The sequence below is a fragment of the Ambystoma mexicanum genome, chromosome 5p (assembly GCF_040938575.1).
Source record: "Ambystoma mexicanum isolate Mex_15411 chromosome 5p, UKY_AmexF1_1, whole genome shotgun sequence".
Lineage (NCBI taxonomy): Eukaryota > Metazoa > Chordata > Amphibia > Caudata > Ambystomatidae > Ambystoma > Ambystoma mexicanum.
Genome location: NC_090930.1, coordinates 527,614,150 through 527,634,073, shown reverse-complemented (window position 1 = coordinate 527,634,073; position 19,924 = coordinate 527,614,150). Strand labels below are relative to the sequence as shown.

Genomic DNA, 19,924 nt, shown 5'->3' with positions numbered 1-19,924 from the left:
CAGTTTTCACTAACTAGGACTCCTTAGCAGTCCCTGTCCCTATGGATATAGTGCCCTTCACACTTCTAGGCAATCTCGGTCCAAGGGATATAGTGCCCTGTTAGCTTCTAGACAATCTTGGTCTTAGGTATATAGTGCACGGACTGCTCTTTTACACGCCTATCACCAAGCATACCTTCCCACTTCTTATGGTAATAGTCAGACTTGGCTATTCTCGCTATCTAGTTGCAGCTTGCCCTTCTGGGCTGATGTCAATACGTCCCACCACACCTTTACCACCTAGTATCACTCCCCCCGGTTTAAGGTGATTATCAGGGAATGGCATTCTCACACTCTATCCACAGGTCCACGGCGTGAGACAGTAGTCTTGTCCAAGATTTTAGTGACAAGATTTATTTTCACTCTCAAGTAAGATTGCACACCTTGGCAAGTCCAACATCACTTCCTAATATGTTCCCATGTTTTGATCAACCACCATGCATACAGCATGCAAGTGAGGAAAGAGTCTGAGAGAGTTGTTGCTGGGGAGAAAAGCACAGACAGAAACTCTACCATCTTTAGATTGGTTGTTCCAACAATTTCACCATTAGGTTTATCATAATTAATTATAGTTAATAGGTGATGCTTTAGCAACACAATTTGTTTCGGATCATAGTGGCACTTAGGTTTAAAAACCTAAAATGTGCGTTAGCACAATAAACGTATTGGGTTCATAGGTGTCTCTTTAGCATCACAATTGGTTTTAGCTCATGCAGGGCATTACTGCCACAGTTGGTTTTGGTTCATAGTGTGGCTTTGTCACCTACATTGGTTTAGGTTCAGAGGTAGAGCTTTAGCACAGTTAGAGGCCGCTATATATAATTGTGACTCATTAGCCCCACTTTATTATTTCATAGGATGCCCACTGGCATCACCATTACCTTTGCTTTGTGGTGCTTTAGTACCAGAGGGTGTCAATGTATTTGAGATGTGTCATAAAACTGTCAGTGCACACGGAAAGCCACCATGGAGGTAGGTGGACCTTGCAAAGTGCAAGGATGTTGCTGTCCTCTCCTGTGGTGCTGTTCCTCTAGCTGTCCAAGCTGCCTCCTTGGTCTCACTGCCTGGCATATGAGAGGCAGTCGGTGCGGCCGAAAGAGTTGCCTTAAGCAAAGCTAAAACTGCAGGCTCTGTCAATGCTCGTTATTGCTGTAGCAGATCTTCAAACTGACTGTAAGGAAAAGTGCAATAATATCTTCTTGGTGTGGCAGCACTTATTAAATTGCAATCTTTTTTTAGACTCAGATATCCACGTTTCAGCATGATGTTACATCCAAGGAAGGCAGTAGCAGAGACCTTCAGATGAAAATAATTGAACTAACTTCAACACTGCAAAGAACTGAGCTCCTGGTTAAGAAGCAGCAAGAGGTGAGTGGAAGGGGGATTTTAGGAAATAAAAACACATTTTTGAAATATTTAATCATAGCATTTCTTGAACTGCTGAATACTTATCAATTCCGTTTTACAGCCAGCCACTTGCTAATACTTCATAGTTAACCATTTGGGTGTGGCTTGTTGCACATTTGTTATATGTGTATGCATGTGTGGTGGGCCTGGTTTAAGTTGCAAAATCCAGACAGCCCCATAATTAACCCTCAGACATTATATAGAAAGTAGGGGAAGCATAATCCCCAATCAAAGCAATTCATGATGTCTCATAGAAAAGACATCGCCCAAATGAAGACATGTGAGCTTGTTGATCCTGTCTGATCAGCAGGGGTAATTCCCTGGATCGCCCAATCTTTTCCACATCAGAATAAAGGGCTTTACTATAGCATCCGCCAGTATATAATCTTGTGGTAAGAATGATGAGTATTCTGAAGGGAATAGAGAGCAGAACATTTAAACATTTTATCAGACAATGCAACCAAGCAAAATAACCAAGAGAAAGAATTCAACAGCATTTCAAAGTCTCTATGACCCAGTCTCCCCAAGTAGTGCTATGCCTGACTGATAAAGCACTATTAATGAGATTCTCCTCTTGCTCCACTGCTCAGTTCTACTTGAAAGCCTTCATGACTGCTATTCACCAGATACATCATACCCACCATGATCCTCCAAAGAAGCACAGAGCCTATAGAACATTATGGGATAATGCGGAGTGATGGCCGACACTGTATCAGCAGTGCATTGTATCATATTGCTAGTAGAATCCTTTATCTGTGATAATAGTGTTTTCAAATGTCTAGGACATATGTAGCCCTAGGTCATATGTAGCCCTAGGACATATGTAGCAATATATGATGTCAAATGTTTCTCTTGGTTGAGCTATTGTGGAATATTTGTAAAAGCATTTCACAGATGGGATTATTCCGCTGGCCACCAAAAAAAAGCCATAGGCAGGCCCTCAACCACTCTCAATCCCAAAATTGCCAACAACTACAGACCCATTTCTAAACTTCAAAACGTTGTGAAAATGGGTAAGCACACTGTATTTGGCCAACAACAAAATTATGATGCTAAGCACACTCTCCCCAACCAAGTGGAATCTTTTGTGCGCCATGGCCATTAATGAAAAAATATATAGTTCTCACCTGAACAATGATCTCCCAGTGGTAGTGGAAAGGTTGTGAGTTGTACTTTCCTCAAGTGCAGCTATTTACTTCGACACCCAAATAAGGTCTGTGGTCATTACATCTTGTCACTGATTCCCATTCACTTTAATTCCAGGGGAAGACAAATCATGCATTGTCAGTTCTACCATCAACTCTCCACCAAACTTCGGGCCTCATCAGAGCCTTGGTGGTATCCTGGCGGTAAATCCTCTGGGATACCACCAACGCAAATAGCGTTAATGCATCTCAGTCCGGCGATATTAGCTGTAAATCCCCTTTTTTTGTTAAGAGTCCATAGGACTCTGTGGGGCTTTCTGTGTTCTAGCGCCGCAAATGGGCACAAACTCCCCAGATTTACTTCCAGCTCAAAGCTGGAGGTAATGCTGGGTGACTTTCCTCCCAACTCATAGTTGGACGGAGTGGTAGTGTGGTGGTAACAGCGTTACCGCTGCATTTTTGTCACTCCCCCAATTTATCCAGACTTGTATATGTAGCGAAGTAGAAATTGTACAACCCAGTTACAGCAAACCTTTGGATACGCTTCGGGTTCCTTCCAACCCATCTGCCTTGCCAACTAGTAAATCCCCTGAAGAGACCTCTGAACCGTAGGCAATAAAGTGATGCCCTGCCTACTCCACCATCAAAATCTATTGCACATCACAAGAAAACATTCTAAATGAAAAGGCATAACCAACATCACTGGAACTCATCAAGGATTTGTGCCTCCAACTCTTCAGCTGGAAGAACCATGAGTACAACAATTTGTTAAATGTATTTCGATAAACAGATAATAAAATTAATGAGTTGTTGTAGAGCAGGTAACCACCAGGAAGAGGCAAATCCAATATTTTGAAACTGCCAGAAAGGAATGAAACAAGAATATGAAAATGCACTGGCTTGGGTTTGAATCCGATTCTTGATTTTGGCTTTAAAGGAAGTCTGTTCCATCACATGTCAAAATTGTTTAACTCAATTTGAATCTCTTCTTTTGTTCCCCATAGGAACTTTTCAGATTGCGCCAAGAAAGAGAGTCCAAGGGTGGTGTAACCAAGGCGATCATCACCAAAAAGTAAAGTTTGTATAAAATAGAGGCACACATAGAACGAGACAGTTTCTGGGTGTACATATTCACATTTTCGTAGGATTTAAAACTGCTTTACAATCAGCTTGCACTTTTTGTTTTTTTTTAATTTCCTCTGGCACAACGCACCACTTACAAACCTCAGAATAGAGAACTGAGATTCCCTAACCCCAGGGGACCTGAACACGTTGTTTTCTTCCTAATCTTTAAAGTTGTTATCATGGAACAAATCATGCTCTTTTCATCACGAGTCCCCTAGTTCGGCATATAGCTTCATTTTGCTTGAACATGCATTATGCTGAGCAGTTGCCATTTGAACACATTAGAAGCTAACATCCACCCTCTTGGCGCATCTTGAGAGTGTGAACACTGAGACAATTCAAATATCCACCAGACTGCATCCTACCAATGCCCATCCAATATCCTGTTACGAACCCATCGAAAACACATCAATGGCATTTTCCCAGACGCATTCACTACCCTAAGAAAAATAACTGTTTTTTTTTTAAAACAATCGCATCTACTTGCAACTGTACTTGCATGTAATTTAATTGCACATAGCCCAGAGACTAACATTATCGTTTGGCAATATGTTTTCCAAATCTTTCTATTGATTTTTCGAGTGGAAGCTACATAACCCATTTCAGAGATACTAACATGTCCTTCCGACTAAATGTGTAACACCCTTAGAGGTTTCCTTATTTCAAGCTTCTCAACACTGATGCGCATGTTTCTGTACATGTTTTATGATAGCTGCGTTTCAATATTTTCTTTGCTTTATTTGTTTTGTAGTGTTTTACCACACTTGTTGCAAAGCAGCTACACTGAGTACATGTACATCAGTGTTACACGAGGAGGATTTTCCGTGTATTTTATCAATAAGGGTACAGTAGTCACATTATTTGGACACTGTACCTTTTGTTATTCCCAAAAGACATTTCAGCAACACAATGGCTCCAGATGTCATTATTACTTTCTCCATATGCTCAAAAATATGGTTAATATTCAACATATTGGGCCTCATTACACGGATGGCGGAGAACCATGGCGCTATTAGCGCCATGGTTCATGCCGGTAAAATACCAGCACCGCCTTGGCGGAAAGGGGAATTACCGCCCTATTCCAAGGTTGGAGGGGCGGTAATTCCCCCTTCCACCACTGCCCTTCCCCATTCCCATTTTTGCCCCTAGGCCTCAATGGGAATGGGGAAGGCGCTAATTACGGTACCGCAAATTGCGGTACCGTAATTAGCTCCCTGGGTCCCTTTGCGGGTTGGTTTTTAACGCCTGCAAAAAGCAGGCGTTAAATCCCCCAACCCGCAAAGGGACCTCGTAGTAAGGCGGTAAGGATTTACTGGTACCGGTATTTTACCGGTACCGGTAAATCCTTACCACCATCCATGTAATGAGGTCCATAGTCTTGTCTAGTTTGAGTCAGACCATTCAGGTCCCTTCCTCTAAGCCGGGAAGGTTTTGCTTTCGTTTTTCACTTCCCGCGGACTGGCCAAGCGATTGGCGGGTGCCGGCTGGACTGGCTGGTGGGCCCGCGGCCGAAGAGCAACAACCCCCCCCGCAGCCTCTCCTACTGCTCCTGCCCCCAAGGCGTGTGATTGGCGAGCGACCCCGGGGCTGCAGATCCGCCGAGTGCAGGCAGTCTCTCCTGGAGCCTCTGAGCAGGGAGCACAGAGGTTCTGCGGCGCCACCCTCTGCAGCTGCTGCGTCCCTCCCGGAGCCTAGGGGTGGGGAGCACGGAGGTGGGGAAGCCGGTGAGGCAGTGTAGGCTGCCTTTCTCGCCTGTGTCTTGGCGAGGCAATAAGAAGAGAGCCTAACGGGCCGGAAGTGTGAACACCATTGAGCAACACCAAGAAAGTGTCCAGAATTGCAAAGAGGAATCCCAACGCTGGCAGAACATCAGATTGCTACTGGATTTCCATTGTGCTCTGGCGACCTGGGCTCGCTTCTGGCTACAGGAAATACTTTGGACTTGAGTTTTTTCTTCTGGATTTTTTCTTCTGGATTTTTTCTTCTGGATTTATTTCCCTGGAACTTGCTATTGTAACATTGACTTCAACGATCTCCATTCTGTGCACTCATCCCTGAGGAGGTTTTCCCACTCTTTTTCCTTCTCTCGATTCTACCTATTACGGGTGCCTTGTTGGGTAGGTTACAATAGGGTTAAGCCCGTGCTAGTCAAGGGTGCTCTCTTTCATCGCACTGTTTCACTGTTTGCTGGGTGCTGGCAGCCCCCCCCCCCATTTACTCCGCAATTTCCTGGATACCGTTTGGACCAACATTAACCCATTTCTCCCTAAATTGAAGTTCGCCGGTGAGAAAGGTGTCTTGGAGAGACAGCCCAGCCACCTAGACTACAAACAAGCTTATCCCATACAATCTAGAACGAAGTGCTTTGCAGTCGTCAGCACCAAGATCAAATGACACCAAGGGTGTGGTGCGCTGATGGTGCGACCACCCGGAAATGTCCGAGCTACCGACAGATGGTTACGGAGTGGGCACCCATCACGGGAAGACTGGGGGATGGAACTGCAAAGCTCCTTAAAACCATCTTCCCGGGCGAAGCGGCTGCCATCTGCTCCAACCTGCATGCAAACGCAGGTGCAAGACGAGAAATCAGGTATGTTACTAATATGCAGCATGTAAAGCACTGCAAGCATTGAAAACACTGACAGCATTGATAGCGCTGACATTGTCCTGATACACCCAGAATCAAACCCTGAATTAAACACAGATGGTGACAATTCCAATTCAAATCCTAATGTGCTCCTGCTCTCACCGGGAGACTCGAATAAACTGTCTGAGCCACATGCGCTACCTGCCCCCCATTTGGTGGGCGGAGAAACCCTGCCTGTCCCAATCAGTCAACTGCAGGAGACGGCTAGCCCGCAAGGGAGAAAACAGTCAGCCAGCAAGAAAGGCGGCCTCAACCTAGCAGCGAATGCTGAGGGGCACGGGCTAGCGGAAAACTCCTCACCTACTGTCACAGCCACCGGTGTCTCTACAGGAATACCGACAGAGAAGCTACCGGAACTCCAGAGAGCACACAAAGAGAGCCGTGGGGGAGGGTCAATGGGGGAGGAGAATGGGGCAGAGGCGGGAGACAGGGACTCAAACATGGGGCCAGTCCAGGCGGAGGAGATGGCTGGGGGGGAATCCGGCATAGCTGTCTACGCGGGCAGGGAACCTCCCGTGTCAGACCCACGCGCACCCTTAGCCTGGGACCAAGAGAACCCAGAGGCAGATAGCCCCCTGGAGCGACAACAAGCTTTGAAAAGCCCCTCCCAAAGCGAAAATGCGCAGATTGAGGTGCACCCACATTATGAAGTGGAAGATCTAAGGACCCCCTCTCCAGAAAAATCTGGTGAACAGCCCTTAACTGGCCTGCACTACACAGAGAACTCGACCCATAGAATTAAGGAGTTGGAAGCGATGGACGCATCACCAACAAATAAAAAGCCCCACCTGACTAAAAGTAATAACAAGCTAGAGGCAAGGGCCATACCACCATCAAAGATAACAAGTCCATCGGCCAACAAGGAGAGCATGGAGAAAGAAACTCAGTTTCGAGCAACTGAAACATCAAAACACGTCGAGTGCTCACACGGAGCATCAATCTTGGAAAGCGAAGATGAATGGACCTCACCCTCAAAAAAGAAGTGGAACGAAAACCAGTCCTATGCCAAGCAAAGACCTGGGAAAACAAATAGATAGAACGAAAAAGGGGGAGATGGTCTGAACAATAGTACCAAACAATAGGAATTCTAGAAAGCAAAACTGAACAAGGAAAAAAAAACTACATCAAAACCACCAAATCACGACTTGCTAGAGAAATTCTTTAAGAATAAAATCACTGAGTCAGACAAAACGACTAATGACATTTCGGACAGCGAAATGCTGGAGAGTGTCAACTTGCCACATCAGCGCGTCATGTTAGACAAAATGAACCAGAGCTCCTAGGACATTTCAGCCATAAAATCAGCTGCAGAGTCAGGGAAGGGCTTTCAATTGCACTCTACAACGACGGCGATAAGATGGCACTTTGGACAAAATCCAAAGCATACGGCCCATTCAAAACCTACAAATCGTACGGAGCAATCAACACCCTTGTATGAACAACAGGCAATAGTGGCAGATGGTCAAATGCCGCAAAAAGCTAAATTAGTAATGCCCCGAAGCCCAATGGCAGTGCAAGAACCTCTGGGCGTGGCAGGAAAAATTGGGCAGGATGGAACAAGTGGGACAGCAATAATACCTGGGAACAGAGGACCCCAAGCGGAGTTAAGGGCAAAAGGACTCGGATCCCAAGAGATAACAGCAGGTGCGCCACAAACTGCACCTTTAAGCCAAAAACTATCGGGGAGAAACATGCAACAAGTCCTGCATAGACAAGAGGAAATATACTCCCCTAAGAGGAAATCACGTGGACAAAGCGAGTCCTCTCAATTGAAAGACACAAATCTCCTAAATATAATGGCCACAGTTACAATCGCATTGGTGCCATTCAGTAAATTGTATGAGAGCATCAACGATACATTAAAAGACCAAACAACGATGATTGCTTTGATGCACACCAAGATGCACTTCCTCGAGGGTTATATCATGGCGAAAGAATGGGGCACCACTGAAATACTAAACCAAAACCAAACACAACCTGGTAATGAAAAAGAGCGACATAATATCCCTCGGAGTTTGCCAGGAAAGGCAACAAAGGACTGTAATGAAGTTGCAACGCAAACGAACCTGATAGGTCCACAAGATCCGACACCTACCATGAGTGCGAGAGTTGAAAGCTTGGGAATAAATGAGATTAACCCAGCTCCAACAATAACGAGCACGGCCGGACCAAAAACCCAGCAAAAAGGTCCCCCTAAGATGGGGACTAAGAATCAAACCACCACAAAATCAGGGAAAGGAAATGTATCTCAAAGGAAGAAAACATTGTCTCAAAAATAACAAAAGTAACTCCAGAGGATCAGACCAAAAATAAAGAACCGATCCCTAAGAATCCTTTTTCCTACGGCATTTTCAATCAAACGAAATGGCCAAAGGATCGGGCACAGTCGCAAAAAACACCACAAGCCCAAGGAAGCAGACAAAAAGAGCAAACGACTAAAAAGAACAATGATAAACCAGAGGGTCCTCAACACAATTATCCGGAACGGAAAGATGACAAAAAAAATCAATCAGCAGTCCTGGTAGATGACAGCCGTGCATCCATAACTCTGATGAATCTAAGTACTTACTCAATCGCAGAGGTAGAATTCGAACAAAAGCAAACCTCGGAACATAAAAGGAAAGCAAACCCTAACGGAAAGACCCAAGCATACAAAGAACCAAAAAAGAAAGTGTTCATAATTGAACCAGCCCCCTCAGAAAAACAAATGGACCTGTCAAACAAAGTAAAAAGCGTCCAAGATATTAGAAGGAGCCTGCGAAAGGTGGCGGCACCGGTACCTAGACTACCAAAAGAAAATCAAAGAACAAACAGATGGAAAGATAAAACCAGGGATAGACAAATCTCTCCAGTTATAAAAAGACGGACAAGAGAGACAAGAAAATTATCAAGTACATCCCCATGCAACTTCACTCGTGATGAGAGTCTGAGGAACAAACAGCCACTTTCCAAAGCGAAGAGCAAATCACCTAAAAATGAACAGATTGGCAAGAAAGGGGATATGAATCAAAAGTCGAAATGTCAAGAAAAATACAGAGTAACTGCATCTTCAAGATAAAGCGAAATAAAAAACTAGACGACAAGCTGACCCTGAACAGAAAGACTATTCTGGATCTATTCCAACAAGTAGCAAACCTTCGGCAACTTAAAAACGAGGATATCTGGATAGTAGAGCCGTGTCAGACTGCTAGAAGAGACTGCTCCTATCTCCACATAAAATCGAAAATAAGACGGAATCAATTAAAAGAGGAAGAACAGAGGTTAAACATCTTGGGATACGAGCTGACGGAAGAAAAACAAGAGCCTATAGAAAGACAAAATAGAAACAACACAAGAAGGGTGAGCAGAGATCGTTCGGAACAGCCACATGAAAGCCGAAGGTGGGAAGAAAGGCAAGAACCAAGGTGATCTCAACTTGGGTCCCTAAAACAAGAAAAAGGCGACTTACAAGTAAGGAAACATAAGGTAATCGATTTAGAAGGGGAAAGGGAAAAAAGAACCCTCACAAGAAAGATTGATCCAAAAAAGTGGACATGGATCACCCCCCCAAAGCGACCCATCTCTGGCAATTAGCCACCAGTAAACGACAGGGAGACTTTGGAGGAAGGAGCAGGAAGATCAGCCACACAGTGACATTTCTCAGTTATCCAAATGACATCTTGGAATAAAAGAGGATTCAGCCATCTGACAACCTCGAACGATGCAGACCTGGGCTTAAATGACATCATCTGTTTACAAGAGACGCAGCTCATGACAAAGCCCCTTCTGGATGACTATGACATAATTTTTACTCCAGCGAAAAAATGTTTGACAGGCCGCCCAACTGCAGGCCTTATAACCGCAATCCGCTCAGGATCAGGCCTCAAAATCTGTGCCCAGATATCACTTTCGCCACTTATCCAAGCTGCAGTATTGTCATGGAACAGAAGATGGAATATGGAAGGGCCCATGGTAAAGGAAAACATCGCCCTAATAAATACTTATTGGAACCCAGAGGCCATCAAAGATGAAGATTACCTAACGTCACTAACTAAAACCCTCGATGAAGCTTCCTTAAATTTCCATCTGGACCACACTATTGTTACCGGGGACTTCAACGCGATTTGCGCGGACATAGGAGATCAAAAAAAGCACCTTGCAAGATCAGCCCCAATTCTCGGAAGAGGAAAGCTGCTGGAACAATGGATGGCTGGCAAAGATCTTCACAATCTCCACTGGACCCATCATAGATCAATCAACGTGCCTACCTGGGAACGCAATACGCAAGTCAGCACGATAGACCATACCTACGTTTCTAAAGAAATCTTGGGGCTGATAGTAAACTTCGCAGTCATCAGAAATTCAAACAGCGACCATAACATCTTGAAAACAAGTTGGAGAGCCCTAAGAGACATGAAGTCAAAAATGCAACACGAAATAGAGCCGGAAAATCAAGGCAATAGAGTGAAGCTTTCCGAAAGGGCAATCCAATCAATAACAAACAAGTATTTAGAAAATTCAGCAAGCGAAACCAAAAGCAAAAAAGAAGTAAACAAAGCCGTCGACTATACTGCCGTCCTTCAAATCTATACAATAAAAAGAGGAAGCCATCCTGAAAGAAAGAAGTACCATAGTCCCAGTTACGACATACAGCTGGTAGAGAAAAGGAAAACTCTGAGGCAATTAACCAGAATCAACAAAAAATCCCCAATGCTGGAAAACCAAAAAAGGCTGAACCAGGCCAAGATCCAGTACAGACACTGGTTGATACAACGAAAATATGCCCTTTATCAAAAAGATGCTGAGGATATGCTCAGGGCCATACATGGAAAAAATACAAAAGCTTTTTGGTCGCTTATTAGAAACAACAATGGTTCAACGGACGATCTTTTGATGAATACTGTTGGGGAAGCAAAATGGGTCGCACATTTCACCAGCCTATACAAACTTCCATTGTCTTCAAAAGATGAAACTTCGACACGCAGTAAGGCAACCTGGGGGATCTCGGAGGATATTGAAACAATTCTATCCAAAATCAAGAAACTGTCGAACTCGCGAGCACCCGGCCCTGACGGGCTATCTAATCTAGAATTGAAGAAAAATTCGGAAGCTTGGGCACACCTAATGTGCGAAATATTTAAGAGATGTAACAACACAAAAGAAATTCCAGCCTCTTGGAGAGAAGCTACGGTAATTCCATTCTTCAAAAGAGGTGCAAGGGACGATCCAGCTCAATATCGGCCGATTGCATTATTGGATGTAATTGGCAAGGTCTTCGGGTCCCTAGCTCTGGACGCCTTTCAGACCTGGCTAAAAGCCGCTGACTTGGCTGACCCATTTCAATCAGGTTTTACAAAAAACACGGGGACCACAACGAACATCTTGCTGGTGAGTGCCATAAAAGCAAAAACCCTCCAGAAAGGCCCGACAGTCTATCTCGCACCAATAGATCTGGTGCAAGCGTTTGACCAAGTATGTAGAGAAAGGCTATGGAAAAAACTCGAAAATAACAACTGCCCAGAAGCAATCAATGGTCCAATACAAGCGTTGTATCATAACACTACAATGTGAGTAACATTAAACAAAGCGGGGGATCTGTCGGATGAGATAAAAAACAGGCAGGGGCGTGAAGCAGGGGTGCCCGTTGGCCCCTGCTTTGTACAACGCTTATATTGCAGATTTTGCAGACTCCGAGAAAGAGTTAAGAATCTTTCCTCCAACAGTAGGTGGCATAAAGGTCTCCAGAAACATCTATGCTGACAATATCATTTTGCTTGACCTGACACCGGTGGGCCTTCAAAGGCAGATAAACAACTTGACAAACTACCTGGAGAGAAAGAACCTAGAAATGAATAAAACAAAAACCAAAATCTTGGCGTTGGGAGAAAACAAAAAACAAGGAGCAAAGCATAGATGGACTGCAAATGGCACAGTCTTAGAAAAAGTGGAGGTGTTTAAATATCTAGGCGTGACATTAAGCAGCACAGCTTTGGAACAACCAATGCAAGTGGTACTTTTTGCAAAAGTACAAATGTTAACATCGCAGGCAAAAGCTATTGATAACAAATATGGCCGATTTTCCCGAATCCCAGTGATTGACTTTTATAAGTCGAAAGTAACAACAAGCTTATTATACGGATCTGATGCCATGCCACAAATGCCGGAACACATCTGGGCAAAAATAGAGAGCTATTTTTGGAGGAATACCTTAAGCCTGTCAAACACCACATCCATAACGCTGATCAGAAGAGAACTGTGCCTATCATCATTATCGGCAATGGCGGCGAGAAATACGCTGATGCTCTACAGGAAAACGATCACAGAACCAAATTCAAAGATAATGCAAATTATCAATGCAGAAATAGAATGTGGAAATAACGTCATTATGTCTAAATGGGCAGTAAAAAACAAGCAAATGCTGATAGATATGAACATTTCAACTGAAGAACTGTCTACACATCCAAACAAAGCCACCAAGAAATTGCTGGAAATGGACTGGATTGTGACTCTGGATCTGGCAGAACAGAACAAGACAACAAGAAATATTCCTGCAAAAGTGAATACAGTAAGAAACTATTTGGCTAAATTTCCAGATATAAAAACTAATCAGACTGTTCCTGAGGTTTTGATTAAACAAAAATTCTGACAAACGAAGTAAGAGCTAGAAGGAACCAAGCAGCTATAAACAACTTTCGGTTTTGTGCAGGAAATGCTATAAAAGTAACCTCCCGTCACCTGTTATTGGCCTGCCCAGGGACCAACCTGCAAAGAGAACAACATCTGACAAAAATGTTGGCAAGCAGGACCTCTTACAACGCAGAGACAGGGTGGAACACTCTGGCAAGCGGGACGAATACATGATGGGCAACGGGGGTAGCTCTTTTTTTCAGATCTCTGGTGTTAGAGAAACACGATGAACAATGAGAATGAATAAGCCAAAAGATTGCAAGAACATATGGAACATATGGATTGGTTTGAAGCTTTTTGTAAAAATTGTAATTCAGTTAAACAAAAATAAAAATAAATAAATAAAAACAGTCTTCCTTTGATGTGGACTCAAACACGTATGTGAAACCTCATGTTTATGCAAGAACCCCAAATGTTGTTATATCAATGTTCATATGGAAGGAAATATGTACATGGGCACTGGCACATGCAAAATGTATCTTGATTTCAAATGTGTTATATGCATTGGAATGCAAACCTATTGCGTCCCACACTCTGTTTTGATGGTAACATTTAAAAGAAATAAAAAGAATTTCGGTTGAGAGATGAAATAATGCACAGATGGGTCAGTTATGACCTGTCTATGCATTTTACATTGCCCTGCTCCTATATCAAACAGGCAAAGGGAAATGCTTACCTGTTAAATGCATTTTATTATTTATGAATAAAGGACGCATGTTTACATTGTTGCAAATGCACATTTTCTCTAAAACGTTTGCAAGATTGTGCACAGGGCAGAATAGGATATCTGAATATTTTTATTTACTTTTTTTACATTTATAAAGCGCACAAAGCAGCCCTAGGGCATCGTGGCGCTGTTACAAGCAAGACTTACTTAGTTACACGAAACATGTGGAAAGACAGACAGACAAGAAGACAGCCTGTCTGTGGTTCATGGTTACAGTGAACCTATTACCAGATAGGTAGCAGTTCAAACGTGAAGTGTACAATGAAGGAGAGGGGACTCTTAGGTTCAGAGGTTACATGGGAACCGGATAGAGCATAAGTCTACTAGGTCCGGATCTGGGATCGATCATTGGTGTAAGGAGGGCAAGGCTAGTTAAAGAGCATGCTTTTCTCGAGGGAGTGGAGACCAACCAAACCTCACTGGACACACTTGAATCCCAAATAGACCAGAGGCTCACAGACATCGAGACAAGGGAAGAAGAATATTGTTTGAAAATTGATGATTTGGAAAATCGCGAAAAGCATAACAACCTGAGAATCTTTGGAATACCAGCACGAGAAGGGGAAACAGAACAAGACTTGAAAAGATCCCTCCATGTGATTCTCGAAGTATTATTTGAAGACGACACGGTAGACGAACCCAAGATCGAACGCATACACAGGGTGGGGCGAACTCCAGGTGGCCCGAAGACAGTACTCGCGAGATTCCATAATTACTCGGACAGAGCGAGAATCCTGGAGAAAGCCAAAAACACCCCCCAAATAGTCCATGGCACGGCTAATGTGGTGATCTTTCAAGACCTATCCTTGCTCACTCTGGCCATGCGGAGGAAATGTATACCCCTGACCAAATGGCTTAAAGAAAAAGGAATCCGATATCGGTGGGGATACCCCTTCTCCCACACATTTGAACACGAGGGAAATACCAATAGACTAAGAACAGAAAACGACATACAGAACTGCATAGCGGACCTAGTAGGCAACCCACCTAACAAACAGAATCCGGAAGAAAGACCCCATGAGGACCGACAATGGAAGCTGCAGGGACCCAGACGTAGGAAAATTCCAGGATCCAGGAAATATAGGAGGATGAACGCCACATCAGGAATGGGACACTGATCGTGGTAACTGTCGAACAGGAGGGGTCTAGAGAAGCACTACCCCAGAGAACATTGAAGTTTCGGCAAGGAAGAATCCCCAAAGATGCTGGGGGCCTGAATGTGACTCTGACTGCAGGACGCCACAGATGAATAATGCAGTTGATGGCAGTATTGACTCACAGGTAAACACTGGGTTAGGGATCGTCATGGTGAGTTAAGCCATTTGAACTTAGTCACGACACTAACAGTTAGGTGTTCACCAAGAAGGTGGACGTCACGTGAATAGCAAAATACAGAAAGACTTGCAAAAATTAACACATAGGAAGGAGGGGAGGAGAGGGGTTAGGGGGCTCATGGTTATTTGCAATGTTTAAAATATGGACCGTGGGTTGCACGTTCCACACTGATGGTCCGAGGCTGGCTGGATGAGATGTTCCTGCTAGATCGGATGCCAAAGGGGAGGGAGGGGGAAAGGGGTAGGGATGGGGATCGGGATGGGGAAAGGTAGCGAGCAGAGTCAGGGAGCTCGACAGATGGGCTAAAGGGTGCACAGCAACTAAAGGTCAATAGGTGAATGCAGTGGTCCAGATAAGATCTTGAGGCCAGAGTATTTTACTCCTTTATTTTAAACTTTGAGAGTAAATGTGATTTCAAGAGAGTAAAAGTGAGTTTTCTCCTTTACAAGAGAGTAAAAAGTATGCCACATCTAGCGATGTGTGCAAAAACTGTATGGAAATCATTACCATGAGGCAGCTTTCTGCATTGTAACTGAAAAACAGGTTTCTCACAATTAACAGATAAAGCACATGGTGCAGTAGCACCAACACCCACTCACAAATGGAACAGATGAGAACAGTGCTCCAGATAAGATTTTAAAGTGGGAGTATTGTACTCCCTATTTTTTTTAAGTTGGGAGTAAAATGATTTTTTATTGAGTAAAAAACGGAAGTCCAATACACAATGGAGAGTATCTTTTAATTGAGTAAAAATGTGTTTTAACTGGAAAACAGATTTTTTTTAATTATTCCTTTGCATCTAGATATTCATACACATTAAAAGCTAATTGTTTACTCCTTCCAATAAGGCAGTAATAATAGTTTCTTCCTGTGGTACTACGTACACGACTGGTCCAAATATATCCATGGAGTCATGTGGGTGAAAGCATGGGCACAAGGTCCTGTGTGTCTTTTTCCTATTTTTTGGTCAGAGTATTTTTACTCCCCGTTTTTATTTTTTGGGAGTATTTTCCTATTTTTAGGGAGTAAAAGTGGCCGATACATGCCTTATCTGTGTGGCTGGTTGCACCCGAGCATGACAGTAGTTGCTTCTATATGCACAGATCTGCGATACATGGATTATTTACCCCTGTAAGAACACACCTGTAACGACGTTGCCACAACATGCCAGTATTTGCTTGTCTAAGCACTTGTGATGGTGTTGACCAAAAAATGCAATGTAATAACACACGTGATAAATATGGTAAATAATTCCAGCATTTGTCCCTGAATACCTCACTTGTTGTCAAAGCATTGCCCAATGCTGCAGTATTTACATCATGCAAAAGTACTTATCTGCCCCCAACACACACACTTGTTTAATTTACCCCCACATGCACACCATGTACATATCGGCACTGGCTCTGTCAACTCCCCCTACAGTTGCCCAAGCATACCAGTGGCTACTGTGGATAATACAAAAAAGACAACAGATAAAGCAAACAGACTTTCAGATGTTAAAGAAGGATTAAAATGTTGCAATACATAGGATAGTTATGTATAAAACCAAGACACATTTTAAGCAGCTCCACTACACTTAATGTGCCACTCACTGTGAGAGAATCATTCATTACTGAAGCCAGTGTTTAAGCTTTGGTAGGGCACTAAACTGAGTATAGTGATATCCAGATCTGCACGCAGGGTGATACCCGAGTTGACGGGCATGTGTAGAATCAGGTTGTAGGCAAAGCAGAGAAGGTGAAAGGCAAACTGGTGAGTGGAGAAAAGATCAATGGATCACAGAGGGAAGGTGAGATGTGGGAGGAAGAAAGGTGAGATGCAGAAATTAGCCTATTTCAGAAAAGGATTGGATTGGAAGGGGATAGCAGCGAGAGGAGAGCTGCAGGTAAGAGACAGATGAAGGGCAAAGAAAGGCACAGATATTATATGAGAAGTGCAGGGGAGAGCTTGAAGTAGGAAAGGCGAGAGGGGTGTAGTCAAGAGGAGAAATGAGGACAAGTAATAATTCTAGCACTGAATGACTGTGCACCTGCACACTGCTTCAGCCTGCCTATCTGTGCTGCTGTGCTCAACGAGGGAGGGTGTGGGCGGCGGCCCCGCCCTACGCAACTAGCCGCCACTGGGAAATTGTTGCACTGTGTTTGGGCGGAATGCCACATTTTGGCACAAACCTTTTGGCGCTGGTTGTTTTGGCACACGAATCTGGCCAATTCAGCGCCCGCCATTTGCTCCGAGGGTCGTTTAGACGTGGCTGACATTGCAGCCTATGTACAAATGGCTCTCGTGCCAAATGGGCCCTCAGCCACCTATTCAAGGTGCACTCCAGGGAAGACGACCACTCAACGCAGCAGATAATACACCCCACTCCCCCCAGCAAGGAAAAAGTCCATAAACAAGCTGCCAGTGACGTTTTTAATAAACCCACTTCCCTAGTTGGAAATTGATCCAAACCTATTTCCCAACTGATTCTTATAAGAATACATTTCCAGACTTTTATTGCACATTAAACAAAGCCCTATTGGTGTGAACTTTTCGATTAAACATGATTTTGGGAGAAACACAACACTGTCCTTCACCAGTATCTGCGGCTACTTTAAAAGGAATTTGGCAGCTTGCATGGATCGCCATTATTTTGAATGAGACTTGACATTTTTCCGGTTGAGTAAACATCAACTGAAAGGGTAAAAAAAGTTGCTTGAACATATTGCTTTGCTGCACTCAGAAAGACACACAGAACACATACATTTGTGTCTCCAGCACAGAAAACATATCACAGAAAGACAAAAAGGTAGCTTGATTTACAATGTACATTGAAAACAGGTTGTAAACCAGGCACTAAAAATTGCTCCTAATGTTTGAGACGGGGGAGGTTGAGGTGCGTGTGGAAAGTGTGCAGTTTAAAGCCTAATAGCATCAAACACAATGTTTTTCAGATTCGCATTAAAAGGGGTAAATGCTGTTAATAGGGTTGGCAAATATAATGTGTCTGGAATTAACTAAGTGTGAATATATGTGTCTACGTATTTATGAAACTAATCTCTCTCCTTGGTCTTGGGGAGGAGCTCCTGATTTGATTTGACATGGATATAAACACGATCGATGGAATAGGGGTGGTGACTTTATTTCATTTGTGGGGTGCACTGTGGCTGCCTTGCATGACACGGTCAGGTCAGCCCCCCCATCCCCCAGGCGCTTTGTTCTTCAGACTTGCTGCTGTTGTAAATATGTAACTACCAACTGGAAGAGGCCCCCTACAAATTCTAAGGAAGCCGGGCTGGAGTGTTAATGATGTAGCCTGCAGTGCCATCTAGTGGGGCAAATAGGACTTTTTTTAACAAATAAATATTGAAAACTTTGCGTAAACTGTTTGCAGTTTAAAATGAAACTTTCCGTATTGCTATAATTTCATGCGTAAAAAGGTGCGATACGCACCTTATCTGAAGTGCTGGGTGCACGAGATGTCTGCATAGCGATAAAAACAAACAGGAGTACAATGATGGCGCCACCCCCAGTTAACGCACATGGGCTGCTCAGGTTTGGCACGCTGAATGTAAAGGGATTACACTCACCAAATAAAAGATCCCAGGTGTGCAGGGAATTCAGGCGATCACACTTAGATGTGCTCTTTCTTCGGGAAACAAAATACATGCAGGGAGAAGAACGAAAAGTTTTGCAAGCTAGAATGGGCTCTGAATACTGGAGCTACGGTCCCTTGAGAAAGGGGGCGTAGGCATACTGGTCAGGAAGGGGCTAAACCTTGAGGTCTCCAAGATATGGACCGATTAGGAGGGGAGAGTCATCTTACTGGTGGGCAGAATTCACAACATAACCCTTGCCTTAACAACACTATACTCCCCTAACACGGGTCAGACCCGCTTTCTGAAACGCACTGTTCCAAAGATAATGCTAGAGGCAGCTGGACATACTATCCTAGGAGGGGACCTTAATCTATGGGCTGATCCCACCATGGACAGACAGGCAGGCAAACCAGACGCCGGCCCTCTGCCAGACAGAGGCCGAGCGCAAGTGGTAGAGATTTTGCGAGTCAATGGTTTACCTGATGCCTGGTGGCATTTACACCCCAATGAGGGTTCACTTTTTACTCAGCCCCACACCTAACATACACTAGGATAGATTACATGTGCTTAACAAAGGACATCCTCGAAGTCACCAACACAGCCGACATAATCGCAATCTCATGGTCAAACCATGATTTAGTAATGGTGGGTATTAGACTGGACACCCTACCATCCAAAAACACGAAATGACGATGTAATGAATCGCTATGGAAAGACTCAATTTTCCACACTGAAATGGCCCATGGAATTGAAGAATACTTTCAAATAAACGACACAGCGACATCTCAAAGAGAACGTTATGGGAGGCGGCCAAGGCAGCGTGGAGGGGTGTCTTAATTAGAGAAGGGGCAGTGAAAAAGAGGGAAAGGGTCATAATGGAGAAAAAGCTGAGGAATGAAATCACATAGCTGGATACAATAGCTTGGAATAATGAAACAGATAGGGCTGTAAAAGTCACAGAGGCAGTGCAGAAAAGGGAAGAATTAAAATGTTTAGAGGAAGGCCTAGTGATGCACAAACTCCAATTCCTCAAACAGAAACATTATGAAAAGGGAGACAAGGCTGACACCCTACTGGTGGCCGGACTATGGGGACAGGGGGCGGAAAAGTGGGTCAAGGCCATTGAGGAGGAAGATGGGACACAGTTATCAGACCCGGGGGGGAGGGGTATCTCAGAGGCATTTGCTAAATTCTACGAACGCCTCTATACATCAGAAATAGGACAAGCCCAGGAGGAGATTGACCAATACTTGGA

General features: G+C 44.0%; 1 protein-coding gene across 3 annotated transcripts in view; it reads left to right on the top strand.

Moving 5' to 3' along the window:
• The window catches only part of POF1B (POF1B actin binding protein), a 464,150-nt gene that overhangs the window by 394,606 nt on the left and 49,620 nt on the right, over positions 1-19,924 (top strand). For all 3 annotated transcript variants that reach the window (XM_069612934.1, XM_069612932.1, XM_069612933.1), the window contains exons 14-15: positions 1,279-1,407; positions 3,596-3,663. In XM_069612934.1, the coding sequence (XP_069469035.1) occupies positions 1,279-1,407; positions 3,596-3,663 (197 nt within the window). The remainder of the gene's footprint in view (positions 1-1,278; positions 1,408-3,595; positions 3,664-19,924) is intronic.